Genomic DNA, 26,118 nt, shown 5'->3' on the forward strand with positions numbered 1-26,118 from the left:
ACAATAACTTTGTTTTGTTTTTTTTTGTGATTTATTCAAAAGTATAAAATTCCTATTTTGATAGCTTTTTTACATTTTTTAGATAAAATTACATCTAAACCACAATTTTTCCCAAAAGTGTCTTCTCATAAATCCAGTAATCCACAGGAATGCAGAATCCTTCTTTAGGAATGAGAAAGAGTAGACTCCTTGAATGACAACAATTTTAAACAAAACTTTTCAAATCCATTGTTACATGGGTCATCATCATAAAATAAATCAATAATTAATGGCAGGAACCTTCTTAAACACTTATTTTGCTTTAATGTAATAAAGCAAATTTATTGTAATAATTAATTTATTGCAATAGCTAGTGAAAAAATGTACATCTTCCTGGAACTGATATACTTAATGTATATAATTATTCATACTTGGTATAAGTTTTCATTTATTTATTTTTTTAACAACAAACCACAATTTAAAAAATATGAAATATATCTATTTTGTATGAAACACAAAAACTAATGCAGAAGTTAGCTTATGAACTCAAAAAAATTACCTTGTAATAAAAACACACACTTTACAAACCATTTGACTGATCAAATGATATTTGTTTAATGTTGTAAATAAGCACGAGAAAATATATAATCTCATAAAGTCTTACTTACTTACTTCGGCTATCATTAAGGAGTGATACAGAACTGATAAAAAAAGTCATTCTAATAAAATTTAGCTTTAGGTCCTTAAACTGCATTCTAAACAACTTGAAACTAAGATCTTCTGTAATACAGTACCTGGAATATTTCAGAGAATTTCATCCTCGAAACTGAAGAGCACAAAGTAGCATAAAATTTGACAGCAGCCAAAGCCAGATTCATTTGGATTTGGATTTTAAACAACATAATAGATCACAGCATGCTATTGGTATTTATTAGTAACTAATGATTACAGCAATCTTATTGAACAAAAGGTATTTTAAATGATACTCCATAACTTCTAATCATCACTTATTGTCAAGTATAATTTTATAATTATTTGATTACCACCATCTATAAATGAATTTTTTAAGGTAATCATCATATCAAAATTTTTGACTCTAAACTTAGAATAAACATTGAACAATCTGGAACAGACAATATAGATATTACTAGTATGATTACAACTGCAATAGTTAGAAAAATAATGATCAGTTCATTATTAAAGTACTATTGAAGAAGTAGTCTGTTTATTCATCAACTGGGATGTTGTCTTTCATTAATAAATATTACACTTATATATAATGGTAAAGATATCAATTTTCTAATTATTTTATTTTTTAATAAATATATTTTATATTAATATACTTTTCCTCAAAACATTGTGTACCAGCATCATTGTCAAGCAAACCAGGTAATGGGGTAGCAGTTAGTTATTTTTTCAATTCTATATGTTACATCAGCAAGTGGTCTCTTGGAGACTACTTGTGTGATATGACGGCAAGTGATGTGTTAAATAGAATATTCTTAAAAGTTTTTTGTATAATTTATAAAACGTTTAGATATATATATAAAGCTTGTAAACATTCCAATAGGTGTTAGTTGCTAAAATGTAAAATAGATAAAGTATTTTTTTTTTTGTCAACTGCTTTGACACCTTAAAGCAGTTGGACTCGCTCCAGCCACTTCTCCTTGGTACAATGTTATTATCAAACTTACTAGAGGCTTTTCCCGACCACTTCTCATCAGAAATATTGTACCAGTTCGAAGTGATGATGACATTAGAATTCTTAAAGAATAGAAATGCATTGCACCAAGCTTCAAAAGTACCAACTGCAGGATGACATCTTCCTGCTCATCAGCAGGCATTAGTTTTCCAATAGAGTGGGACCACCTCCATGTCATCCATTCCTGTGCATGATACAGAAACTACTGTTAATATTCATGTCATAGGTATGTTGCTAAGGTTAACTGCATGTCAGTAAAAGATTGATTCAATATCTTCAAGTACAGTGTGTCCCATATAAAACACAACCCACAATCACTCATCCATGAAATTTCAAAAGTCAAGCTTACTTCCCTACTCGTTACTGAAATGGACTCGTCCAACATCTGAACATCGCGGCGACGCAGTAGAACACTACCGATAGTAACAACAATGCAATCATAACGTTCAGTGTATTGCTAAGAGACAAGATGGTGTTTTCGCTAGATGAACGTGTTTTCATTGTTGAGTCGTACTTCAGTACGAAATCAGTGGTTGCAGTGCAAGATTTGTTTCGTTCGCTATAAGTACCCAGATAAACCAGCTCCTAACAAAACATCACTATTAAGGTTAGTTGCAAAATTTAGAGAGACTGGTTCTGTTAATAACAAGAAACACAAAAGATCTGCGTCAGTGTTGAACACAGATACAGTCACTGAAATCAAAGACCGATTACTCGCCTCGCCAAATAAATCGATCAGACGTTTGTCAGCTGAAATTAATTTGTCTAAATCAACCGTTCATCGGGCGACCAAACAATTACAATTACGACCTTATCGCGTTCAAACGGTTCATCAATTTCTTGAGTTCGACAAAGAAAAAAGGCTACAATATTGTCAATGGTTCCGTCGATTCCTGCGTGAGGGAATTAATGTTATGGATTCGTTATTTTTCACAGATGAAGCACGGTTTCATTTGGATGGCTACGTAAACAGCCAAAACAGTAGAATTTGGAGTGCTGAAAATCCCCACGTTAAAAAGAATTGAAGCTTGTATTTAAGAAGATGGCGGCCACTTCCAACATTTACTCTAAATGTAAGGTAATGGATGGTAATAATAAAAACTACATTTACGTTTACACATGCCTTTTTATTATTTCAATACCTACCAATATAAGGTTGGGTTGCGTTTTATATGGGACACTCTGTATTTCCATAGAGAAGGACAGACAATTTCATTCTTGATCTCACGGAGATTGTTGGAAATCATTTGCTGAAATTGAAGCTCTATCTGTTAGACAAGATTATGCAAGTGCCCAGTCAAGAATGGTGGCAACATTCCAATATCTGGTTGAAAGTACTGATAGAGGGAAAATCGTCAATGATGAGTCTAATGGTAAATCTGATGAAATCAGCAATAAACAAAATAGTGGAAAAAGGTCCTCTCCTAAGTAAATTCCCAAAAATCGTCAATCTTATTGTTCACTATCCCAGTTGCCATCTGATTATTTAATAATTACCTCATTTTTAATAACAATAAATATACAGAACAACTGGATGATAATGATAAAATTGTAAAATGTGTTTTTCAAAAATTAAATTTATGTATAATAATTTTACTCTTTTAGAACTCTATAAACATAATTTCAGCCAACATTGGGCAGAATATATAATGACATAAATTTGGAGTCTGATCTGTTTTGTAATTTCTAAATTACAAAGGCATTTTTGACTAACTTGTAAATATTTATTTATTTTTATTATAAGTTGACTTAGTATACATTACTAAAAATTAGTTTGAGAGATATGTCTAGTTCTATGTTGGTTGCTGACAGAATTCTACCACTAGAGTAAAAACCTGGATGACTAGTAAAAAAAAAAACACAGTATAATAAATCATATTTATTATCATATAATTATTACAAAATTATTTGCAATAATAATAAAAATAGTTTTATGAAACAAGTGGAAAAATCAAAAAATTTCAATGAAAAATTCATTTGTAAATACTGTCAATAATCAAGCGCATAAATTGGATCACCTATTTTGATACAACCACCTTCATATAAACCAAAATACTGTCCAAACACAGGACTCCAGTTTTCTGCTTTATTCTTCTCTATATCCTCCAACAGACGATACCTAAGAGAAATTTATTTATTGTTAGTTCCTATGCTATAAAAATATATAACAATTGAAATGAAACCAGTTTTAATCACAATGTGAACATTATCTATTTTAAGCCATTTGTATTAGATTGATACATACTTGGGAAAATGTACAAATTACATCAAAGACTGAAAGTGAAATTTTTATTATTTAAACAAGATAAGTATAGCAGAATTAAATTTATACAATAGAATAAATATAAAATATAAAAAAGTTACATTGAAAAAATATAAATTATAAACAAAATAAATCTATAAATATTCCAATAAAATGAAAAAAAAAACTTTCTTTTGTTACTTTAAGTTTAAAGAAGTATTTTATACATATAAAATTTTCATCACACCCAACAGATTTTCAAGAAAGTAGTTTTGTTTCTTTCAGAACTAACAGGTGACCACTGTTTTTAGCATAACAAACATAGCATCAACCTTATTTTTCAGTGTCCACTAACAATCTGTGATTAGATAACTGAATGTTTTGTAATGTTTTATCATAAAGTTTAAAGAAAGCAATTGTAACAGAGGTGAAATTTGATGAAACTCATTTTAGTATTTGTGACTTTTTCAAAAAGAAAGTGTGCACTGATGGTTGCTGTGTTGCATATCAGTTCTACACCTACTTTTTGGTACCATCTGATACTTTTTCTGACTAATGATGCATATGGTGTTTTCTGAACAAATAAATCTACAGAGTGTCCCAAAACTCCCGCACCATAGGGATTTTACTAATTTTGCTCTACCTTCTAGTTGCAGGACTGAAAGATGTTGACCACTGAAGAGCAGGTAGAGATTATCCTCCTTTGTCGAAGAGAAGGATTCTCTCATAGACAAGTTGCAGATGAATTTAATGTGAGGTATCCTCAATGAGAGCCAGTGTTGCACACAACAGTTGGACTGCTAGCAAAGTTCAAGGCTACAGGTTGTGTTGCCGATGCTAAAAGATATAGACGTCCAAGCACTTCAGAAGAGGTAGTGGAAGGGGTTTTGGCAAAGGTATCTGCAAGTCTGAAAAAATCAATTCACCAAACAAGTTTGGAAGTGGGCATTTCTCGGTCAATAATATGGAGGATCTTGCAAAAAAACAACTATGATCCGTACAAGTTACACCACATGTCAGAATACGATCCTGATCGCTATATGGAAGGTGCAATTGGTTTTTGACCCAGTTTGAGGAGGACCCAGAGTTTTTGTCTGAAGTTATATTCTCTGGCAAAGTCAAATTTTATGTAAATGGAGGTGAACCAACAAAACTTATGGTATTGGTCCAACAGTAACCCTCACTGGTTTATTGATAGTAAGGAGCAAGGAGTTGATCACATCATGGTTTGGTGTGGTTTGTGGAAAGACTGGATCATTGGCCCCTACTTCTTTGATGGTACAGTTGACAGTGAAACTTATTTTGCAATGTTAGGAAATGAGTTACTGCCTCACTTGGATTTGCTGGGTTTGGAAAACCAAAATAGTTCATGCAGGACGATGCATCTACACACTATGGTACACAAGTTCATGATTGGCTAGATGAACACTTCCCCAGTGGATCGGTCGTAGGGACAAGTGGAATGGGCTCAAAGATCCCTGGTTTTATACCCAACAGATAGTGTCGTGTGGGTTTATGTAAAATGCTAAGTTTGCATAGTCAAGATCAAGGACAAAAACTATCTGCGAGAGCGCATCACAACTGTTCGGCAATCTGCAACACCTGACTTGGTGATCAACATTCTGTGGAACATAGGAGACCGTTTTCAATTATGTTTCGACTTTTATGGAAACCATATTGAACATATATTATATATATGGTGCGGGACTTTTGGGACACCTTTATATAGGTTTTAACATTATTATTGTCTATAATTATATTTTGTTTTTTATTGTTCCATTTCTATAAACAACTCAAGAAATCAAGAAGTTGGTTTTGTAAACAAAATAAAACATTCATTTCATCCATACACTTACCTACAATTACATGTGTATTGCTTTGAGAAGCATATATTTCCTCCTGTTTTAGTTTACATTGCACAATCATGACTGATTGTGAGTTGTGCGAGTTTCATGAAAGAAATTCACATAACACCATCAGGAGACTTCATCATTATGGCTGATAAGATAAAATTTTTCTGAGCAATATCAAGATAGGAGATGAGACATGATATTTTTTTAACAATCCATAGACAAAACACTAATAATCAGAGTGGAAATCAATATCATCTTCAAGGATACAGAATTTCATTTAGATAAAAGCAAAAGAAAAGTTATGGTGGAAGTTTTTTTTTTATTTGCAGGGTATTGTTCGCTATGATGTGCAGATAGACAAGTAAATATATGTTGATATCCTTTGATCAAAACCTAAGCCGACAACAATTGTTAATGTCCATATGCCTAAAAGTGCCCATGATGATGATGATCAGGTAGAGTGTATATACAAAGAAATTGATAAAGCAATTAAACACATAAAAGGGGGATGAAAATTTAATAATAGTTAGAGATTGGAATGCAAGCATTGGAAAAGGCAAAGAAGGAAATAATATGGGTGAATACAGGCTGGGAAAAAGGAATGAAAAAGGGAACTGACTTATTGAGTTTTGCACAAAGTACAACTTTCTAGTCAATGGCACACAATTTAAAAATCATAATAGAAGAATATACACATGGAAAAAGCCAGGCAACACTGCTAGGTAACAAATAGATTATATTATGGTTAAGTAAACATTTACAAATCAACTCATCGACTGCAAAGCATATCCAGGAGCAAACATTGATAACAACCATAATTTAGTGATAAAGAAATGTAGATTGGGGTTTAAAAATCTGAAAAAAGTGTCAAATGAATCAGTGGAATTTAGAGAAACTTAAGGAAGAGGGCGTAAAGAAGATTTTTGAGGAGGACATTGCAAGAGGTCTGAGTAAAAATCATAGGTAGAAAATATAGAAGAAGAATGGGAGAATGTTAAAAAGGAAATTCTTAAATCAACAGAAGTGAACTTAGGCGAAACAAAGAGAACTAGTAGAAAACCTTGAATATCAGAGGATATAATGGAGCTGATGGATGAACATAGGAAGTATAAGAATGCAAGACAGAAATAAGAAATACTATAAACAGGAAGTGCAAATTAGCAAAAGAAGAGTCGATTAAAGTAAAGTGTTCAGAAGTGGAGAGAGAAATGATCATTGGTGAAATTGACGAAGTGTACAGGAAACTTAAGGAGAATTTTGTGATACGTAAGTTAAAATCTAATAACATGTTAAATAAAGATGATACACTGATTATAATACGAAAGAAAAGGTTGATAGGTGGGTGGAATATATTGAGGAGCTATATGGAGGAAATGAATTAGAAACTGGTGTTACAGAGGAAAAAGAGGAAGTTGAAGAGGGTGAAAAGGGAGATACAATACTGAGATCTGAATTTAATAGAGAATTAAAGGATTTGAATGGCAGAAAGGCTCCTGGGAGAGACGGAATATCTGCAGAATAACTGCACTGTGGAGATGAGGAAGCAATTGTACAAACTGTTGTCTAATATTTATAAAAAAGAGGAATTTCTGTCAGATTTCAAAAAGAGTATTATTGTCATTATACCAAAGAAAGCAGAAACAGATAAATGTGAAGAATACAGAACATTTAGCTTAACTACTCATGCATCAAAAATCTTAACTAGAATTCTGTACATAAAATTGAGAGGAGAGTGGAAGTGTTAGGAGAAGACCAGTTTGGTTTCAGGAAAAGTATAGAGACAAAGAAAGCAATCTTAATGCTCAGATTAATTGTAGAAAATTAAAGAAAAATAGCCAACATACATGACATTTATTGTTTTGGAAAAGACATTTGATAACGTAGACTGGAATAAAATGTTCAGCATTTTAAAAAATTTAGGATTCAAGGATAGAGGTAAAAGAACAATTGCTAACATATACAGGAACCAAACTATGACAGTAATAATCAAAGAGCATAAGAAAGAAAGAGTAATAAAAAAGGAAGTTGGACAAAGATGTATCCCCGTTACTTTTTAATCTTTACATAGAACTAGCAGTTAATGTTGTTAAAGAACAGTTTAGATCTGAAGTAACAGTAAAAGGTGAAAAGGTAAAGATGGTACAATTTTCTGATGATATAGCAATTCTAGCTGAGAGTAAAAAAGATTTAGAAGAAACAATGAATAGCATGGATGAAGTCCTACGTAAGAACTACCATATGAAAGTAATGATAAATAGTAGAAATAAAGTAGATGGATCATTGAATATAAAAATAGGATGAGAAAAACTAGAGGTAGAAGAATTTTGTTGTTTGGGAAGTAGAATTACTAAAGATGGACAAAGCAGGAGCGATATAAAATGCCGAATAGCATAGGTAAAACGAGCTTTCAGTCAGAAATATAATTTATAAAATTAATTTATAAAAAATTAATTTTATCAAGAAAAAATTTTTGAAAGTATATATTTGGATCGTCCAAGTAGAGTATCTGAGAAGAAAAGATTAGAAGCTTTTGAAATGTAGTGTTATGGGAGAATGTTAAAAATCAGATGGGTGGATAAAGTCACAAATGAAGAGGTGCTGTGGCAAATTGATGAAGAAAGAAGCACTTGGAAAAATATAGTTAAAAGAAGAGACAAAATTATAGGCCACATCTTAAGGCATCCTGGAATAATCGCTTTGATATTGGAAGGACAAATAGATGGGAAAAATTGTGCATCCAGGCAACGTTTGGAATACGTAAAACAAATTGTTAGGGATATAGGTTGTAGGGGGTATACTGAAATGAAATGACTGGCAATAGATAGAGAATCTTGGATAGCTGCATCAAACCAATTAAATGACTGAAAACCAAAACAAAATCCTTTGATCATTTGCAGGATGCAATATGAAGGAAGCATCCTGAAAATGGAGAGCAAAGAATTGAATTTTTTGAATGACAATTCATCAACACATCGATCCATGCTTTATATTTTGGCAAAACTGTGCAGCTGCCAAATGAATCTACTTTAAAGGAAATGAACTGTATAACTTTTTCATGCAAACAGTTTTTGAAAAATAAACTAATTCTGGGAACTTTTTGAATGTAACTTGTAAAACCATAAACTTTTTATTTAAACCTGAACCAAGTTAAATAAATACAGAGTTCATAAATAAAACTCATTTAATAATATTTTCAGTCACATATTCATCTGAATGTTTTAAATATTTTTGGCAAATCTCAAGTTACTAGATGGTATACTTTTCCATTTTTTATGCTTTTTATGAAAGCATCTATAATTACAACTCAAAAAAATTTGCAAAATATTGTGTTGCATCATAACAAATTCTGTGTTATAAAATGAAAGAGAGCTCAGCATTTCCAGATTTTTTTTTATACTCAAAGGAACTATTGACATTGAGTTTCTTCATTATTTCTATGAATAATAATAATAACCTGCATAATAATAACATATCTATAGCTATCCAATATATAATAATAAATTTATCATGTGTTTACATAGAACATAAAATATGGAAAAATAATTTAAAAAAGTTAATTTGACATTTTATCAATCCACTTAAAACAATATGAATTATTAATAAAATATTTATTATAATCTATTTAATATGAGAATTTTATGAATTATATTCGTCCAAAGTTTTTCTCTAATCTCTAATCTCTAAGAAGGCCTTAATTTAAACTTCAAAGAGCTTTACAAGCTAATTTATAGTAACTATAGACCCAAACTTGCAGTCAAGAAATGATGGTAGACACTTTAATTACAAGTATTTAAGTGACAATTGCAGGCAAACTTGATTAAATACACATTTGGCTCAATGTTTGAAACGGGGGAATGAAATTACTATAGTGTAGGAGAAAAATCAAATATAGATATCTTAATTTACTGGTAATTTCAATGGTATTTACTAAGAAATTATTCATATACACAAAAATTAAAAATTCTTACCTTTTTAATGTTTTCAAAGGTTCAGAACTCCTGCTGAATTGTGCTGTTTTTGGATTAAGAGTTGTAACCAAACACCTAGAATTTATTTTTTTTAAATTAACATAATTTATAAATTTAAATTATACAATCTTATATAAATATGTTATTTCTAGTTCTAATTCAAATAATGTCTGCAATCATTTATTAACTATGTTTCTTCTTAGTCCAAGGTTTGTATAATTCTGTTGTTTAAACATAATTATATGTTAAGAAATGAATAATAAAAATTAACAATTTAATAAATTACTTATTTAGAACTTTTATCTTAACAAAAAATGCTCTGTTAAAACTTGTTATCCGAAAATGCTCTGTTAGCTAGCTGTAGTTATACATTTTCTTTATCAGTTATTGTATTTTTAATGATTCTGTGAGAAATAGTATACCACATTTCTTCATTTCATAATTTTACATATACAATGAACTTCATTTAACTAAATATTTTGCGTTTACATTTCTAAATTTTCATAATTAACATATTCTTGAAATACTTGTAAATGAAGAAATATCTGTTGGTAAGAAACATTAAATGCAGAATGTCTCTTACAGAAAATTAAAACATTTAAAGTTAAAATAATTTATTCAATCAAATAGAATGTTAGCATACTAATGATCACATCCCTTTCTGTCATGAAACAATGCATTATATTCACTTTTTCAGTTCAATAGGGAACATTTCACAAAATAAAAGTATTTACATTATTATATTAATATAAAAAAAGTTATACCTAATCAGAAATATAAATTTTAAGAAATTAATTTTACAAATTTTGAATAATTCCAGTGGAGGGCAGTTTAGTGAATTCTACTTGTTTTCTCTAATAATGATTTTTTAAATTGAAAGTTAATTAATTATAAGCTTCTTATTAGAATTATAGATAGATAAGTTTCATTTTCTAATCCATTCTTAATAACGTTTTGGTTTTTTTATATAAAATCCTATAATGGAGCTAACCCAAAATAAGGAAATTTACTAAGGGTAAATTTATAATTATAATTATAGTCATAATATTAATACTAAGATTATATAGCATTATTTTATATTGTTACAGAATAATGTTAACAACACAACAGGTGTAACAATATTCATTTTACTCCAATTTGTACAATATACTAAGCATAAAAGTTTACAATGTAAATATTATTTACATCATCTTCATATTCTTGTATCTAATTGGTGTTACTAAATCTAGAATGCTGAATTTTAATTCATGGATGGGGTGTTCATTTGTTATGGTATTATTATGTTTAACTTTTTTTTATTCTTTTGTCATTTTTCTAAGATTAGTTTAAATTTTAATTAATCTCAATCTTTAACAATTAAATTTTTGTTTGTAAGCACTATTATTTATTTATGTAGTAACTTTTAGTTGCAACTATTTATTTTCAAAATAATTTTAATTTTTATATTCCTTTATAGAAATATTATATAAAGTGGCTCATACCTGCGGACAGGTTATTCTTTGCAGGTATTATGTTTCCTAATTTTATAATGTAACTTTTTTTATATCATATTTTGTATAAGGGAAATAAAGGTTTATTCATTCAGTATGAATAATAATTAAAAGTTAATGGTAAAAATCAAAATTAATTTTTTAAAACCAAATACCAAGACTAGAATACTAACAACCAAACTTAATCTGAACTTTAATTAGTTTGAGCTTAATACCTTGTACATGGTTTAATATGTTTTAAGATAACCTTTTCACCAATTTTAACCAACTTCAAATTATCCTCTTCATATGCTTTCAGTCCTGTTATAGTTAAATTACTACGGAAATTTAGAGACGTAACTTTCTCTTCATCACATGGCAGCTGAGTATTTAGATCATCTAATGATGACTGATTTATCAGTAAATAACTAGCAAAAAATGAATAAGCTCCCTAAAATAAAACCAAAATTAGGATTTATAAGTAACTTAACATTAAACATTCTTAGTTACAAATCTTACAAAAAATATAAAATCTCTATCTTTTCTCTACCTTCCAATAATTTTTTACTCATTCAAACAAATTAGCTTGAACTTTGAAATTTGATTTGGACTTCAAGGGGAAATAATAGAAAAATCTAAAATGGGTTTCTAAGAACCAAACTTCTAATGCTTTTCTGTACCCCAATAAATACTGCTAGATAGCATCTCTCTTAGATAGCAGGTACTTTCAAAAGTAATTATTCTTAATTGTCAAGATTAATATAATTAGGCAGAGTTACAACAAAAACTTTATCCCGGCTGAAAATAAGAAAAACAGTAAACGTCCAACAAAATTATTCAAAGACCTGAAATTTTATAAATAATGATGTAGGGGTATGAAGACAAGTTTTTTCCCTAAGCCTATGGCATCATTTGAAAGCCAACAGCAGATGTGTCCTGCACAGTGGCTACAGATACTAGCTAACAACATAAGTAACACAACTTTTTTTGAAGTTATTCATAAATTCAGAATCTCCTAGCTGTTTATATTAATTTTGCTAGATCTCTGAAGGTCAATCCCGACCACAATTTTTTTATGCCATTATATTTTGAGTCTTACTGAATTGTTTTCACTATAGATGTAAATTCAGCATGATTTCAATGAAGAAAAAAATCTAAAAAACTTTTCAAAAAATATTTTTCAAATCATGAGTATATGAAAACTATTTTTGTTTTGTATAATCAAAAAGATTGTATGCTGCTTAATTTCTTAACAAAGGTCAATGAAATCATTTTGTTTTCACTTTTAAGTATAAAGAATAAAATATATATAATGAATAAGTAGAGTATAATAATAAGGAGTATAAGGAGTAAATGGAGAATAATAATAAGTATAATGAATAATAATATCTAACATTAATATTATTAATAATTTTACCCAGTAAAATTCAACAGATCTTTTGATGATTAGACTACATTAAATTCTTCTTGCAGCTTTAGCAGGATGAAATTGTAAAATAATTAATACATAATATCTAAATGACAAAATAAAAATCTGTAACAATAATAAAACTGAAAAAATGTATGTTCAGTAATGACCAAAAAAATGATGACATAAATGTAGCTACAAGAAAAGCAACGAATGAATCTATCAAAATACACTATCAAAATATCTATCAAAATTCATGTGATGGCTTTATTCCTATAATTTATTTTATAAAAAAAAAATTATACATATGACACCAATAATTAAAACATATTTATCCTATATTTGATGTGTTTACAGAAAAAAAGTGAGAAAAGTAACTGTTTTTTTTCTCAAAAAATCTTTTACATTAAAGATTTAGTTTTATAACTAATTTTTTTGTGGGTTTATATAAGAGGAAGGTGGTAGAATTTATTTTCTCAGAAACCTCACTGTAAACAACATAATACAATTAATCAATAGATGAACTTGTAACTTTAAATAAGCACACACACACACACACACACACACACACACACACACACACACACACATATATATATATATATATATATATATATATAAGGTTAGAAATTCTGGAAATGGCTTTACACTAAAAAACTGTATGAAATCAGAAAAGAAAAACAAGCTTAGGAATACAAGCAATATAAGAATAATACTGACGATAAAAGAAAAGTCCAAGAGAATAGAAGAAGACTTTAATTAACCCTTCTGATTTGGTAACCAGAAGAAAAAGGTAATCAGCAACACTAGTAGTTAAAATGTGGTACCAAGTAAGAATGTAAACTGTGACTCATCTCACAGAAAGTACCCTGGAAACTGAAGGATGTGAAGTAAAAATAAAATTTCAGGGACCAAAACTTTCCTAACAAACTGGTTCCCATTGATAACTGAAGTTAAAAAACTTTGGTACTGCATGCTACTGACATTTACTAATGGCTTATGATCACACAGTCAATTAGACTTAGATTAACTTAATTACAATTACACTTAATTAAAAACTTAGAGAAAAATGAACAAAAATGTAGTAGACAGTAATTTACATACCAGATCTTGCTTCTTGATATTTGGATAAAGCCTTTTATAATCTTTTAACATTCCAGCTGAATCTTCCCGAATTTTTATTTTGTCTCTTACAAAAAACCCAAGCCTCACACCTTTGTTTTTTTTAAAAAGAACATTTGACAACCAAATAGCTACTTCATCACCACAGTCAATAGTTTCCGAAGGAATATCAGGATAAATCCTGAGAAAAGAAATACATACAAATTAAAGAATTTTTTAATAGTTTTATATATAAGAATGGGTCATTTTGATGTATTTTAACAAAACAATAAACAACTTCGGTAAGCAGCACTTGATAAAATTAAAAATTTAACCAGCTACCTACATTTGTTAGTTGGTTGCAACTTCAATAACTAATTTTTCAACATTCTTTATGAAACAACAGATTATTGAAAGGAGTCAAGATTATAAGTTAGAAACTAACTGGCATTTGTAGAATTCATGATCTTTGATTTATAAAGATTTGACAGAAAAATTTGACTGTAAAAAGTTCTATGCAGATGGATGCCTTTTTTCTTTTCTTTTTTGTTTAACCTCTGGGACCACTGTTAGGTATTGCTTCAGAGGATGAGATGAATGATTTGTAGCAGGTGTGAAAATGCCATGCCTGACCAGGATTCGAACCCGGGACCTCCGGATGAAAGGCCAAGATGCTACCACTCATGTCATGGAGGACGGTAAATGGATACCAAAGGTGTTAACCGATACACCAAAGAAAAAAACATCTTGCTGCAGCACATGAATTATTTGATCACATTGTTATTGGAGATTGAGACAAAGCAGCAGTTTATGCAATGGCAGCATTCATCATACCCTTGACCAAAGAAATTCAAGAAGAACATTTGGTAAACAAGTTATGGCTAGTTTCTTGGGACAAAAGAAGTACATTGTATGTTTGTACAGTACTTCTTGGTTGTACTATCTCTGAAGGGAGATTTAGGAAGGTCATAATTATTGGCATATCTGTGATAACAAGCAACCTTGCTGCCATATAAAGTGTTTTCTCACTTTCTAATGAATGTAGGTTATTTTTTTTTAATCTAATTATATCTTGAAAATCTTTTTATTTATGAAACTACTATAAGATTTAGCAAAACTTACACTTATAAAAAAAAATAGTTTTTAAATTCTAGTGCAACAATGAAACATTAATCTTTATACAGTCTATTATTCGAGTCTGTTTTTTTTTTCACAGAATATTACTTTTAATCCAATTAAACAGTAAAATTTCCACTACTTGATTTCCTGGATTTTGAACAATTTGTTTGCTATTTTCATTCCATCAAGAACTTCATGGACTGAAAGAGCATTAGTTGCTTAATTTTTGTCACCTTTGTCACCACAACTGGATCTTCATCCTTTTTTTATTGAAGAGCAACATCTAGTATTTCCTTGTCAATCATTTGTCATCTTGGTTTGTCACTTTGAAATCCATCCACCATACCTCAATATTTAATAGTGAAACTTGTTATTAAGGGCAACTTTTAGTTAATTACAAGTTGATAACTTTTCATTTTCTTTTTCCATGTTTTTCCATTTTCTGTTTCTCTAATGCGATAAATGTCAAACCATTTTTCTCTGCAGTTTTAGTTTACATCTTTTGCATAGTAGAATATGAGGTCTGTAAATAAAGTAGAGACTAGTTTTTTTGGCAGCCAAAGTGACAACACTGTAAAGTTACTAATAAACATATGGTTTTATGAACAGTTGATTTATATTAGGTATCAATATTTTTAGTCTACTGTTGCCACGTGAGACGTAAACAAACTTTTCATGAAACAAGTTCTTGTTGTGGTTTACAAAAATGAGTGATACTAATTATGAGCAACGTTGTGCAATCAAGTTTGGTGTTAAACTAGGTGAGAATGCTACTGAAACTTTTTCAAAATTGAATAGGGCATATGGAGATGACGCTCTGTCACGAGCCCAAGATTTTAAGTGGTTTAAAGCACTTTCAGATGGCCGGGAATCAATTATGGACGATTTACGCTCTGGCAGACCATTAACATCAAAAAGTAACAACAATGTTGAGTGAATCAGAGACTTGATACGGTACGACCAGCGATTAACTGTCACAATAATTGCAGAACAATTGAATTTAAACCATACCACTGTCCATCAAATTTTGACAAATAGATTGGACATGAAAAAATTTTGTGCAAAATTGGTCCCAAAAAACCTCACTGTTGAACAAAAAGACAAGGTGGAAGTGTACTGCGATCTTCTAGGGTGAATTGAAACTTATCCTGATTTTCTAAAAAATGTTATTACTGGTGATGAATCTTGGATATTTGAGTACTATCCAGAAACAAAATGCTAGAGCAAGGAGTGGCACATTTTGAACTCACCATGTCCCAAAAAAGCAAAAATGAACACATCAAAACCATGCTAATTTGTTTCTTTGATAGTAACGGCATTGTCCATAAGAAGTTTTTGCCTGCAGGACAGACTGTAAATCAATATTTTTACCGAGAAATTTTTGAAAGAATGCAGAAAAGAGTTGCCCGTGTGAGACCAGCCTTCAAAGACAACTGGATGCTGCATCATGACAATGTACTCTGTCACACTGCACTTTCAATTAATGAGCTTTTGGCAAAGAAAAACATTCCTGCAGTTCCTCAACAAACCTATTCACCTGAATTGAGTCCCTGTGATTTTTCCTGTTCCCGACTTTAAAAAACACCTTAAAGGACACCATTTTGGAACAGTAGAAAAACATTTTTTAAAAATCTAACCGACCATCTGAAGGATATTTCAGTTTCTGAGTTCCAACACTGCTATGAAGAATGGGCAAACCATTTGAAGCGTTGCGTGGCTTTCCAAGAGAACTACTTCGAAGGAGTAGAGTCCATGTAAAATTGGATTGTAAATAAAAGGTTTTTCTGAACCAGTCTCATTACTTTATTTACAGACCTCGTACAAATAACTACAAAGTGTTTGTTAATGTTTTGAAAAATCAAGCTAAAAAATACATACATGCAGTTGACTTTATTTTTAGAAATGTCAGGAAGTTCAAGATGAAATTTCTGGAAAGCTGGGGCAGAAAGTTCTACGGATGTATCATTCATAGGTACAATACATATTTTTGTAATAAATGGAGCATTCTTACAACTGATTCTCATTCCTGTCTGTTCATCATATGCAATAAAATACCTAAAAATTAAAAATATTATAAAATTATAATAATTATAATCATGATAAAAAGTAAACTGTAAATACACATCTGAACTAGCCAACAACTTATCAATTATAAAAATCAGCTTATTATACAATGCTAGCTAGCATTGTCATCAAATACTGTTTTGTGGTGTTGCAGGACAAAGCTTCCAATTATAATTAATATAGTTAATTTTAAGTGAATCTGCGTGTCACTGTTAGTAATCACTGCATAGTCTGGCCATTATGATTCAACTGCGAGTATTGCTTCTAGATTGACGATCAATACTTGTTAACTAGGAGACTTTACCTGCATTAAATTTGTTATGTAACAATACATCAAACACTTAAAATCTGTAATAAATAAAAATTTGTGAAGTATATTAATCAGCATTAATAATTTTTGTTAAAAATCAAAATTACATTCCATATTAATGACTTTAAAAAATAAATATACAAGAAACAGATTTTAGCAAACAGAAGGATCAGTACAAGACTGAACAGAATTTCTTATAATAGTTTTACAGCACCTGATGTACCAGGTATTGTAGAACTATTGTTGCCTGGGACATCTGAGATGTCTCAGATCAGGTTTTTATTATAAAGAGTAATTTTTATGATAAATACTGAATGATAAAATATTAACAAAACTAAGATTAAAGGAGTTATAAAATATCTGTCCCTGAAAGGTATGACCCATCAACAAATGAAGGACATATTTCATCCAGCAATTGCAGTTAGCTGCCCAGTAATAAACTGACATAGTATGTTATACAAGGATGTCTTTTAAAGATCCAGAATAGTCAAGTCACTCCTCAACCCAGCCCACTTAACCGAGTCAACTGCATAGTGATGGAATGAAGATGAGTTTAAGTGTGTACACAATTAGTATTTGCCAACCATCTGACAGAAAAAAATCAAAAACCAATAAAAAGTAATAATCTACATATTTTACGTATATAGGGCCGCCACATTTAATACAACTGAACTGAACATTAAGAGACAAACATCTGACAGATATATAAAATGAACAGAACTTCAAATCTTATATATATAATTTATTCATACTCTTGATACATATCTCTGTTAAGTGAAAAAAAAACAACCAAAAATAACAATAGCTGATACCAGTGGAAAACAGAATCACTAATCACTGAAGATGGCTCTAAAAAAGTGAATCAACTCATTATGTGGATAAAGTTTTGAAAAATTGCATTAAAATAAATTTGATACGATACAGTTTCTCTTTTAAAAATAGACATTTTTGTATAATCTCATTAATCTATAATACTGTCGTCACTAATACATTTACGTTTAATGAAGTTTATGGACCGAGATTTTTAATTTATTAACAGTACTAAATATCTAACAATACCAATAAATATTTTCTCTCTTTTTTTTTCCTTCCAGGACCACCGTTAGATATTGCTTTAGAGAGGTTGAGATGAAATGGCAATTTTGTAGTTTGTGAAAATATCATGCCTGATCAGGATTCAAATACAGTATCTCTGGATGAAAGGTCTAGCTGCAAGCACTTGCACTACAATAATCTGGTTAACTACTTTGTAGTTTTTAAACCCTAATTACATGGTTTACTCTTATTAACTAATAACTCAACAACAAAGCTACTTTAAAATAAAAAAATTTTAAAAACTTATTTAGGATTAAAATTTCATAATAATCTTCCAAATCATATTAAAGTATTAAAATATTCAGCATCTTAAAACACACTGTTTCACATATATTGATTTCTATTCCATGAATGATTTTCTAGAAGCAATTCTCTAATCACTTTTTTTTAGGTTACAGGACAATTGTCATCTGAATTCTCATAATAGTATTGCATATACTTTTTTCTGTTTATTATTACTATCTTTTGTTTATTTTCTTGCAAATGATGTGTTTAAATATTAATTTATATGACATGTTACTTTCTTTTTCTATTTAGCCTCCAGAACTGAAGTGTAAATGAAGTGTAATCTTGTACAGTCTCAGGTTAACCATTCCTGAGATGTGTAGTTAATTGAAACCCAACCACCAAAGAACTCTGGTATCCACAATCTAGAATTCAAATCGGTATAAAAGTAACTGCCTTTACTAGGATTTGAACCTTAGAACTCTCAACTTTAAAAACAGCTGATTTGAGATGATGAGTTTACTACTAGACCAACCCGATGGGTTATTGACATGTTACTTACCTTACCAAAAGTGAAAGTAACTTTGGCAGTGTTAGGAGATGTTAGTTAAATAACTATTGGAATCAATCAACAGAATGACCTTGGTTGAGATATGAAGCAGGGAAGTCAGCTTTAACAAAACCCTTTTTTTGCAGCAGTATTGATTAATCATTAATGATTTTGGTATCCTAAAAAAAACTAGTTAAACATAAATTTAGCCAATGTATTTTATAGTTTTCAACTTTTAGTTTTCAGAATGCTACTTACTACCAAGTACCACAGAACCATCGACATAAGAAGATGCAATTTAAACCAATTATAAATGTGGTATTGCATTAACACAATTTTTAGACAGGTAAAATTAAATAGAAGTATCTAATATTTATTACAACATTAATAACTTCATCATTAATCAACACCCTACAATAGTAATAATAAACAGTTATGTTTGCTATAAACAGAACAAATATGTTCGAGTTGCTGTTTTAACACGATTTTGATAATATTGTACATTTTACTGAATTATTTTCTGCTGAAAAACTTACAAGTTTTTATGCCTTCATAAACCCTCAAAACAATATCAAGACTTAAATATACTTAATGAAATGTATTAAGGTTTTTAAACTAATTTTGGTCTCTTTTTACGGGCATTTTCTCTTATCTAGATGAACTAATGAACTGATGTACATACAAACTGAAATCTGTATTGTAACAGTTTTTATCACTTCAAGTAAGTGAATTTTGTTAAGAGTATTGGTACACCTATTGAGTTGATGTAATTTCAAGAGAAGTGTGTTTAATAAAATTCTTAGTTCACAAACAATATAATCAAAATTACATTTCTCTAACAAATTAAAATAAAAAATAGATACACATACATACATAAATGATATAATATTCACATAAAAAGCAACGAATAACAGTTTGCATAAAAACTTCTTAATTTTTAAACTAATAGACTTATTTAAAAGTTAATAATTTAAAATGCAAGTCATAAAGCAGTTCACACCTGAAACAGCAAACTTTTTTTCATAATATAATCTTAGGTACAAGGTTCTTAACATCTATTTCATACATATTCTTTCATTACTTTATAGGTTTACCTTTCTTTCATAATAAATTTTTGTCAAACTATGCCAGAAGAATTATGTAATAGGGTAGTATGTGCATTTTTTTTTTTTAGTGCACTTGTGACTTTACTAGAATGTACAGATTTTTTTATTAAAATCATTTAAAACAACTCAGTTTAACTGAACAAGTTTAAAAAGATGCAAAGAAATTTCCTAGACTATTCACACACACACACACACACACACACACACACACACACACACACACACACACACACACACACACACACACACACACACACACACACACACACACACACACACACACACACACACACGCACGCACGCACGCACCCACACACGCACACGCGCACACACACAGAGAGAGAGAGAGAGAGAGAGAGAGAGAGAGAGAGAGAGAGAGAGAGAGAGAGAGAGAGAGAGAGAGAGAGAGAGAGAGAGAGAGAGAGAGGAGAGAGAGCAACAAAATACCTCACTGTTCTCAACACAATGAAACGAGAATTTATTAACTCATCTCCTTGGCTTCAATCAACACCAGAAAAACTGAAAGAAAATATTGGCATTTCAAAACGTGACTATGGATTACATAATCATACACACAAACTATTAGTATAGTAGATTATCTACATGTATACACAGATGCATAGAATCCAAAAAAGACTCAGGCTGCCCTGTAGTTATGTCAGAAATAAATATTTTATTGAAACTCTGAGATGATGTTTCTCTCCTCAGTAGCAGAGATTTTGCCATTCTGCAAGCATTAAAAGACATTGAGAAAGCTGATATAGAAAAATAATAATCCTCACAGATTCCCAAAATGCAATAATAGCAATAGAAAATAAATTAATGGGCATCATAATTCAACCTAATCAAACCTAAAAGACCTTTTGCAGACATTGAACTCAGTGGATACCATCCCACTTAGGCATTAAACAGAATGAAGAAGCTGACAAGTTGGCTAAACGGGCTAATTAATCTCATGAACACTCTATGCAATTGAACATTTTGCTGATGCTTAAAGAAGCTCAAAAACTCTCCAAAAGGAAAGCAGCTGAAACAAAAAATGCCAATAAACCAAACCTCAAAACTCCGTCAAATATGAAAAGGTATTTATGAAGAAAATCCTGCATGCTCATTTCTCAAGAAACAAAAGTCATTATAAATTGATTGAGAATAGGACACACTAACTTCAGCCATATTGAACATCTCATTGTAAAAGGGGCGAAATCTTAGTGAATATTGATAGGATTATCACCTATTTACCCAGTAAAGCACCTTATTACAGAATGTCTACACTACCAAACGGAAAAAATGAAACACAAGATATCTCAAGTTGAGAAAAGTGCTTACATAATATGACAAATTGTGAGAAAACTTTTAATTATTGAAGGACTTCAATTTTCAGCATTATATATAAGTATGAATTATTAAGTAACACATTCTAATTAGACACTTGTCTTCTAAATTTGTTTTAAACTGTTGAATTGTACTTATTGCTACAAGCAGCATTCTGTAATTTATTATTATATACATGTGACCTACTAGGTATCACTAATGACCAATAAGGTTGATATGACATCAAAAAAGAAAAAAATTGCAGAAGGTATATGTCATTTAATACAAGTTGAAAAACCAATATTTTTTTAACTTATAAAGCAAGATGTCAAATAAAAGTACTTGGAATGATATATCTCTACAGAACTTAGTATAAATAAATATATATTAGCATTCCCCTGTAGTGACATCATCTGCAGTATTTTTTTAATAAAAAATTATATATTTATAAATAAAAATTATTTAATCAAGAATATTGCTTTTAGATTTTCATTAAATCCTGATAAAATGGTAAATGATAACGTTTTTTAAAAACTACACAATAAATAACAAATTGTTGCCCAACACTTAAATATATATGGCCCTGAAAAGGGCCAGTTTAGAATGAAGCATAGAAAAGTGCTGTTTGAGATATTTTATTTCAGGACTTCCTTTAAACTACATTGGACTTTTTTTTGTGGTCCTAAAATGAATAAGCTCCTTTTTTGCACAGTATCTGTGTACATCGCTCGTCATTTTTTAAATGTTGCCTTGGTAACAAATAACACTGTCAAATGTTGGTGATCAGGTAATATTAAATGTTCATATGCCTCAAAATGAACAGAGGATAAATTATCAGAGAAACACAGCCTTAGTATAGGGTGATTGTCATTACTGAATGTAGTATAAGGTTCACCATTGCAGTAAACCTTGAATACAAATTTAAATAATCAAGCCGCTACCAGCTCTCCCAATCCACCATAAGTCGAACATTTGACATTTAAACAAAATATTTATCGCAGCTCAAATAGTTGTGACCCCAATTATTTTCTGTCATACTTGAAAAATTCTCCCAATTCTCAACCACATGTGACAGAATAATTTCCCGCACTTTGGTCACCAATTGCTATGTATAACATATGAGATGAGAGAGATCGAAAAAGACTTGCACCATCTCCTTCAAAGAGTAAAACAGTATGAGATAACAATTCTCCATTAACATTTCAATACTCTATGCAAAATTTTGTACATTAAATTAATTAATTAATTTTGATGCATTTCTCTGCCCGTGCTATGTGGCTACTTGCATTTCCCATTCCGGTCAGGGGATATTTAGCCAGTCAAGGCTAGCTTTGCTTGCCCTTCCCATCTAGCCAGAGGGCTCTGCCCCTTGGATCCCCACTGTGTTCATTAAACTCATACTTGTAAGAATATTAATTATAAATAGAAATTAAAGCCTGTTCAACTTATAAAAAATATCTGTTTACGCCGTTGGCGTAAAGTCGTTTTATTCCAATGAATTCAAGGTTATGGTCGATTCTTGTAGTTTACAGGCTTGGTAATTTATTTTGCATTTTTGTAAGGCTTATCTACGTGTATTTTTAAATAGGTTATTTGGATTTATTTTCGATATCAATTTCTCTCAGACTCCAGCTTGTCTGACTATTGCATCATCGTATTGGTGTTAGCTTATTTCTATCACGAATTATTTCATTGCTGTTTAGTCTTAATGTGTATATTAGGCTTAGTGTTTTTTTTTAATTCTCAACCAATTTCAATGTTGTCATAGTTCCTAGAAGTCTATTTCTCTTTGTCTGCCCTGATGTCATTTCTTCAACTTGCGTATTCAGAAATTATTTTTATCAGTCTTACGTAATTCTTTAGTGGACTGCTCGCTTAAATTATTTTTGTTATGTCTTCGTTCCCGAATTCCACACCGTTTCTCTAATCGTTCTCATACTAACACTAAGACACTACTCTTGTTGTCAACACACACACACTCTTCTGTCCATTGCTTTGTTCGCTTCCCCTACTTCTCACCACGCCAGCTTTGTTCTTTCTAGTTCGGACTTTAACGTTGTGCGGATCCTGGTCCTCTTGGAGCTTCCCAAATCAGCTGATTTGGAAGCCGAGAGTTCCAGCGTTCAAGTCCTAGTAAAGCCAAATATTTTTACACGGATTTGAATACTAGATCATGGATACCGGTGTTCTTTGGTGGTTGGGTTTCAATTAACCACACATCTCAGGAATGGTCGAACTGAGAATGTACAAGACTGACTACACTTCATTTACACTCATACATATCATCCTCTGAAGTATTATCTAAACGGTAGTTACCGGAGGCTAAACAGGAAAAAAGAGAGAGTGGTCCTCTTGGAGGGCCAGGCTTCGATGTTTTTTTTCTTTCGCTTTATGTTAATACTTTCGTCGTCTTCGCACTTATAAACGTTACGGTATTTCTCTGTTAAAATATTTTCTAATTCTACTCGTCAGTTTTTCGTGATTTCACAGTTTTCTATGTTCGTCCAGCCTCGTTTCTTCGTTAAGTTATTATTCAAATTCTACATTACTTCTCTATGGAAAGTGATTCAATCATTACAAGCTGTCAATTCTGTCGACGCCGAATTTTCTCCAGCTTCTTATTACAATTTCAGCGAAGCAGAATTTCTTCAAACTCGTTGCTGCACATTTCAGACAGCCAGTCTTGCTCAACCTCGAAGCCAAATTCTCACCACTGTATTCCTGATACACCACGGCGGACTACTCTCAGGAATTTACTGTATGTATTCGTTTTACCTTCATTTACGAGTTCATCGTTTACTAATATTTGTGTGCTACAGGCAAGTTTAATTTTCATTATTTATTACGTTTAAACAGTTATTTTATTAGTAAAAATTTGTGGAACATTCAGTTCATCGTACCTTATGCATTTTCACTTTCAAGTGTAGTTCACAAAACCATTTACTCACTTAAGTACAGTCACGACATGTTACCTACATAAGGTTGTGTCATTGTTCAGCTGCAACCTATTTTACGTGCTTTATTAATTTCAATTTTGTAGTTATGATAATTAACTCTACAATTTAATCTTGTATCTTGTTAATCGCCGAGATTAATCCATTTCTATTCATGAACTGTGTTCATAATACTGCTCTAAAATTAACCTAAAACAATTTGTTCCTGATGTGCAATTATGTTTTAGGATTTTGCAATTTTACATTTTCAAGAATGCTTATTTACCAAAATGAATTCTATTTACATATTATTACTTATTTCAATTTGATTATTGTAATTAACCGTTTTTTTTATACTGAAATTATTGTAATTCATTTTTCTAAGTTAATGACATTTGTTCATTCCTAATTTTCAACACTACTGCATTTGTCAGTAATGCAATAGTTTTTCAGACATACTATGTTTATTGATGTTATGTTTTTCTAAATTTATAATTAAAAATAAGGTATTTTATGTTCTCTTGTTTTCAGGCTTTGTTAAAATTGTATATTGTCAAAATGTGTATTTAAAAATGTGTATTCATGTATTTTCTCATTTAATATCATTGTTCATATGCTGATTTCAGTTGATATTCTATGTATCATTTAATTATGTTATTTTCATAATTTTTTTTAGTTTTTAAGGTTATGATTTAACATAAGTTCAGTTGTTTTCTTTCTCATTAAAGTCCAATTTCTTTTGGCAAATACGAGATGTGTTTTTTTGTTAACTTTACCCAACAATATCAGTGTATTGTAATTTCTATAACTGATTACCTGTACTTCATACAGGTAATGTATTTTGCCCAGTTCTTAGCATTACGCAACAAACACCACTGTTTTTAAGTCAAGTAACCAGAGGCAGAGGTGCAGCTAGTCACATCTCACATACAGTAATTGTGGCTGTCTTGGTTAAGCCACTGCGACTGTGTATACACAGTCACACCCCTTAAAAAATCAAAATTCAAAAAACTCAAAAATAGTTTTTAGATATTTATCTGAAGAGTATTTGCAAGCCCCGACCTATTGAATATTTCGTTTAGTATAGTCAGAAATAAGGAAAATTTGCAATCATTGTTCAAATTTTTTCTACCTTTCTTCACCCCTTTGAAGGACAAATTTAGAAAAATCTATAAAATTGTTTTTAGATATTTACACGAAATTTAAACACACACCAAAAATCAAGCTGGTATATTCATTTATTACTGAGAAATTTAAAAAAAATTGTAAATTTTATTGCTTCTCTATTTTAACCCTTTAAACTCAGAATTTCAAGAAATCCTTTCTTACTGTGTACTTACACTGGAAGAACATGTATTCAAATCTTCAACAATTTATCTTCAGTAGTTTTTGCTGTGTTAAAGGGTCAGTCAGGAAAAGACCACCAAAACGCAGTAAATAGTTAATTTAAACTTACCATATTAATTCCAAGAATCGATTTTTGCAGTATATTAAATTCTACAATTACATTAAAATATATTTATTTATGATTAGTTAATTTGTCAAAATTGTTTTTTGAAAATGTTGAAGGTTATTACGTACTCTATACAAATTCTTACTGTCCAGTACTGGAATGAAGTAATATTTAAAACGTATTTTCCTTTGTTCTACTGTCATTATTTCCAACCATTAGATTGTATTTTT

General features: G+C 30.4%; 1 protein-coding gene across 1 annotated transcript in view; it reads right to left on the minus strand.

The window, feature by feature from the left end:
• Window positions 1–3,545: 3,545 nt before the first annotated feature.
• The window catches only part of LOC142320141 (mitochondrial amidoxime reducing component 2-like), a 31,097-nt gene continuing 8,524 nt past the window's right edge, over window positions 3,546–26,118 (minus strand). The window contains exons 3-7 of the mRNA XM_075357821.1: window positions 16,720–16,896; window positions 13,726–13,924; window positions 11,450–11,664; window positions 9,745–9,819; window positions 3,546–3,800 (exon numbers count right to left, since the gene is read on the minus strand). Coding sequence (XP_075213936.1) covers window positions 3,671–3,800; window positions 9,745–9,819; window positions 11,450–11,664; window positions 13,726–13,924; window positions 16,720–16,896 — 796 coding nt within the window. The 3' untranslated portion in view covers window positions 3,546–3,670. The remainder of the gene's footprint in view (window positions 3,801–9,744; window positions 9,820–11,449; window positions 11,665–13,725; window positions 13,925–16,719; window positions 16,897–26,118) is intronic.

This window comes from Lycorma delicatula, chromosome 2, assembly GCF_047948215.1.
Source record: "Lycorma delicatula isolate Av1 chromosome 2, ASM4794821v1, whole genome shotgun sequence".
NCBI classification, from domain to species: Eukaryota; Metazoa; Arthropoda; class Insecta; order Hemiptera; family Fulgoridae; genus Lycorma; species Lycorma delicatula.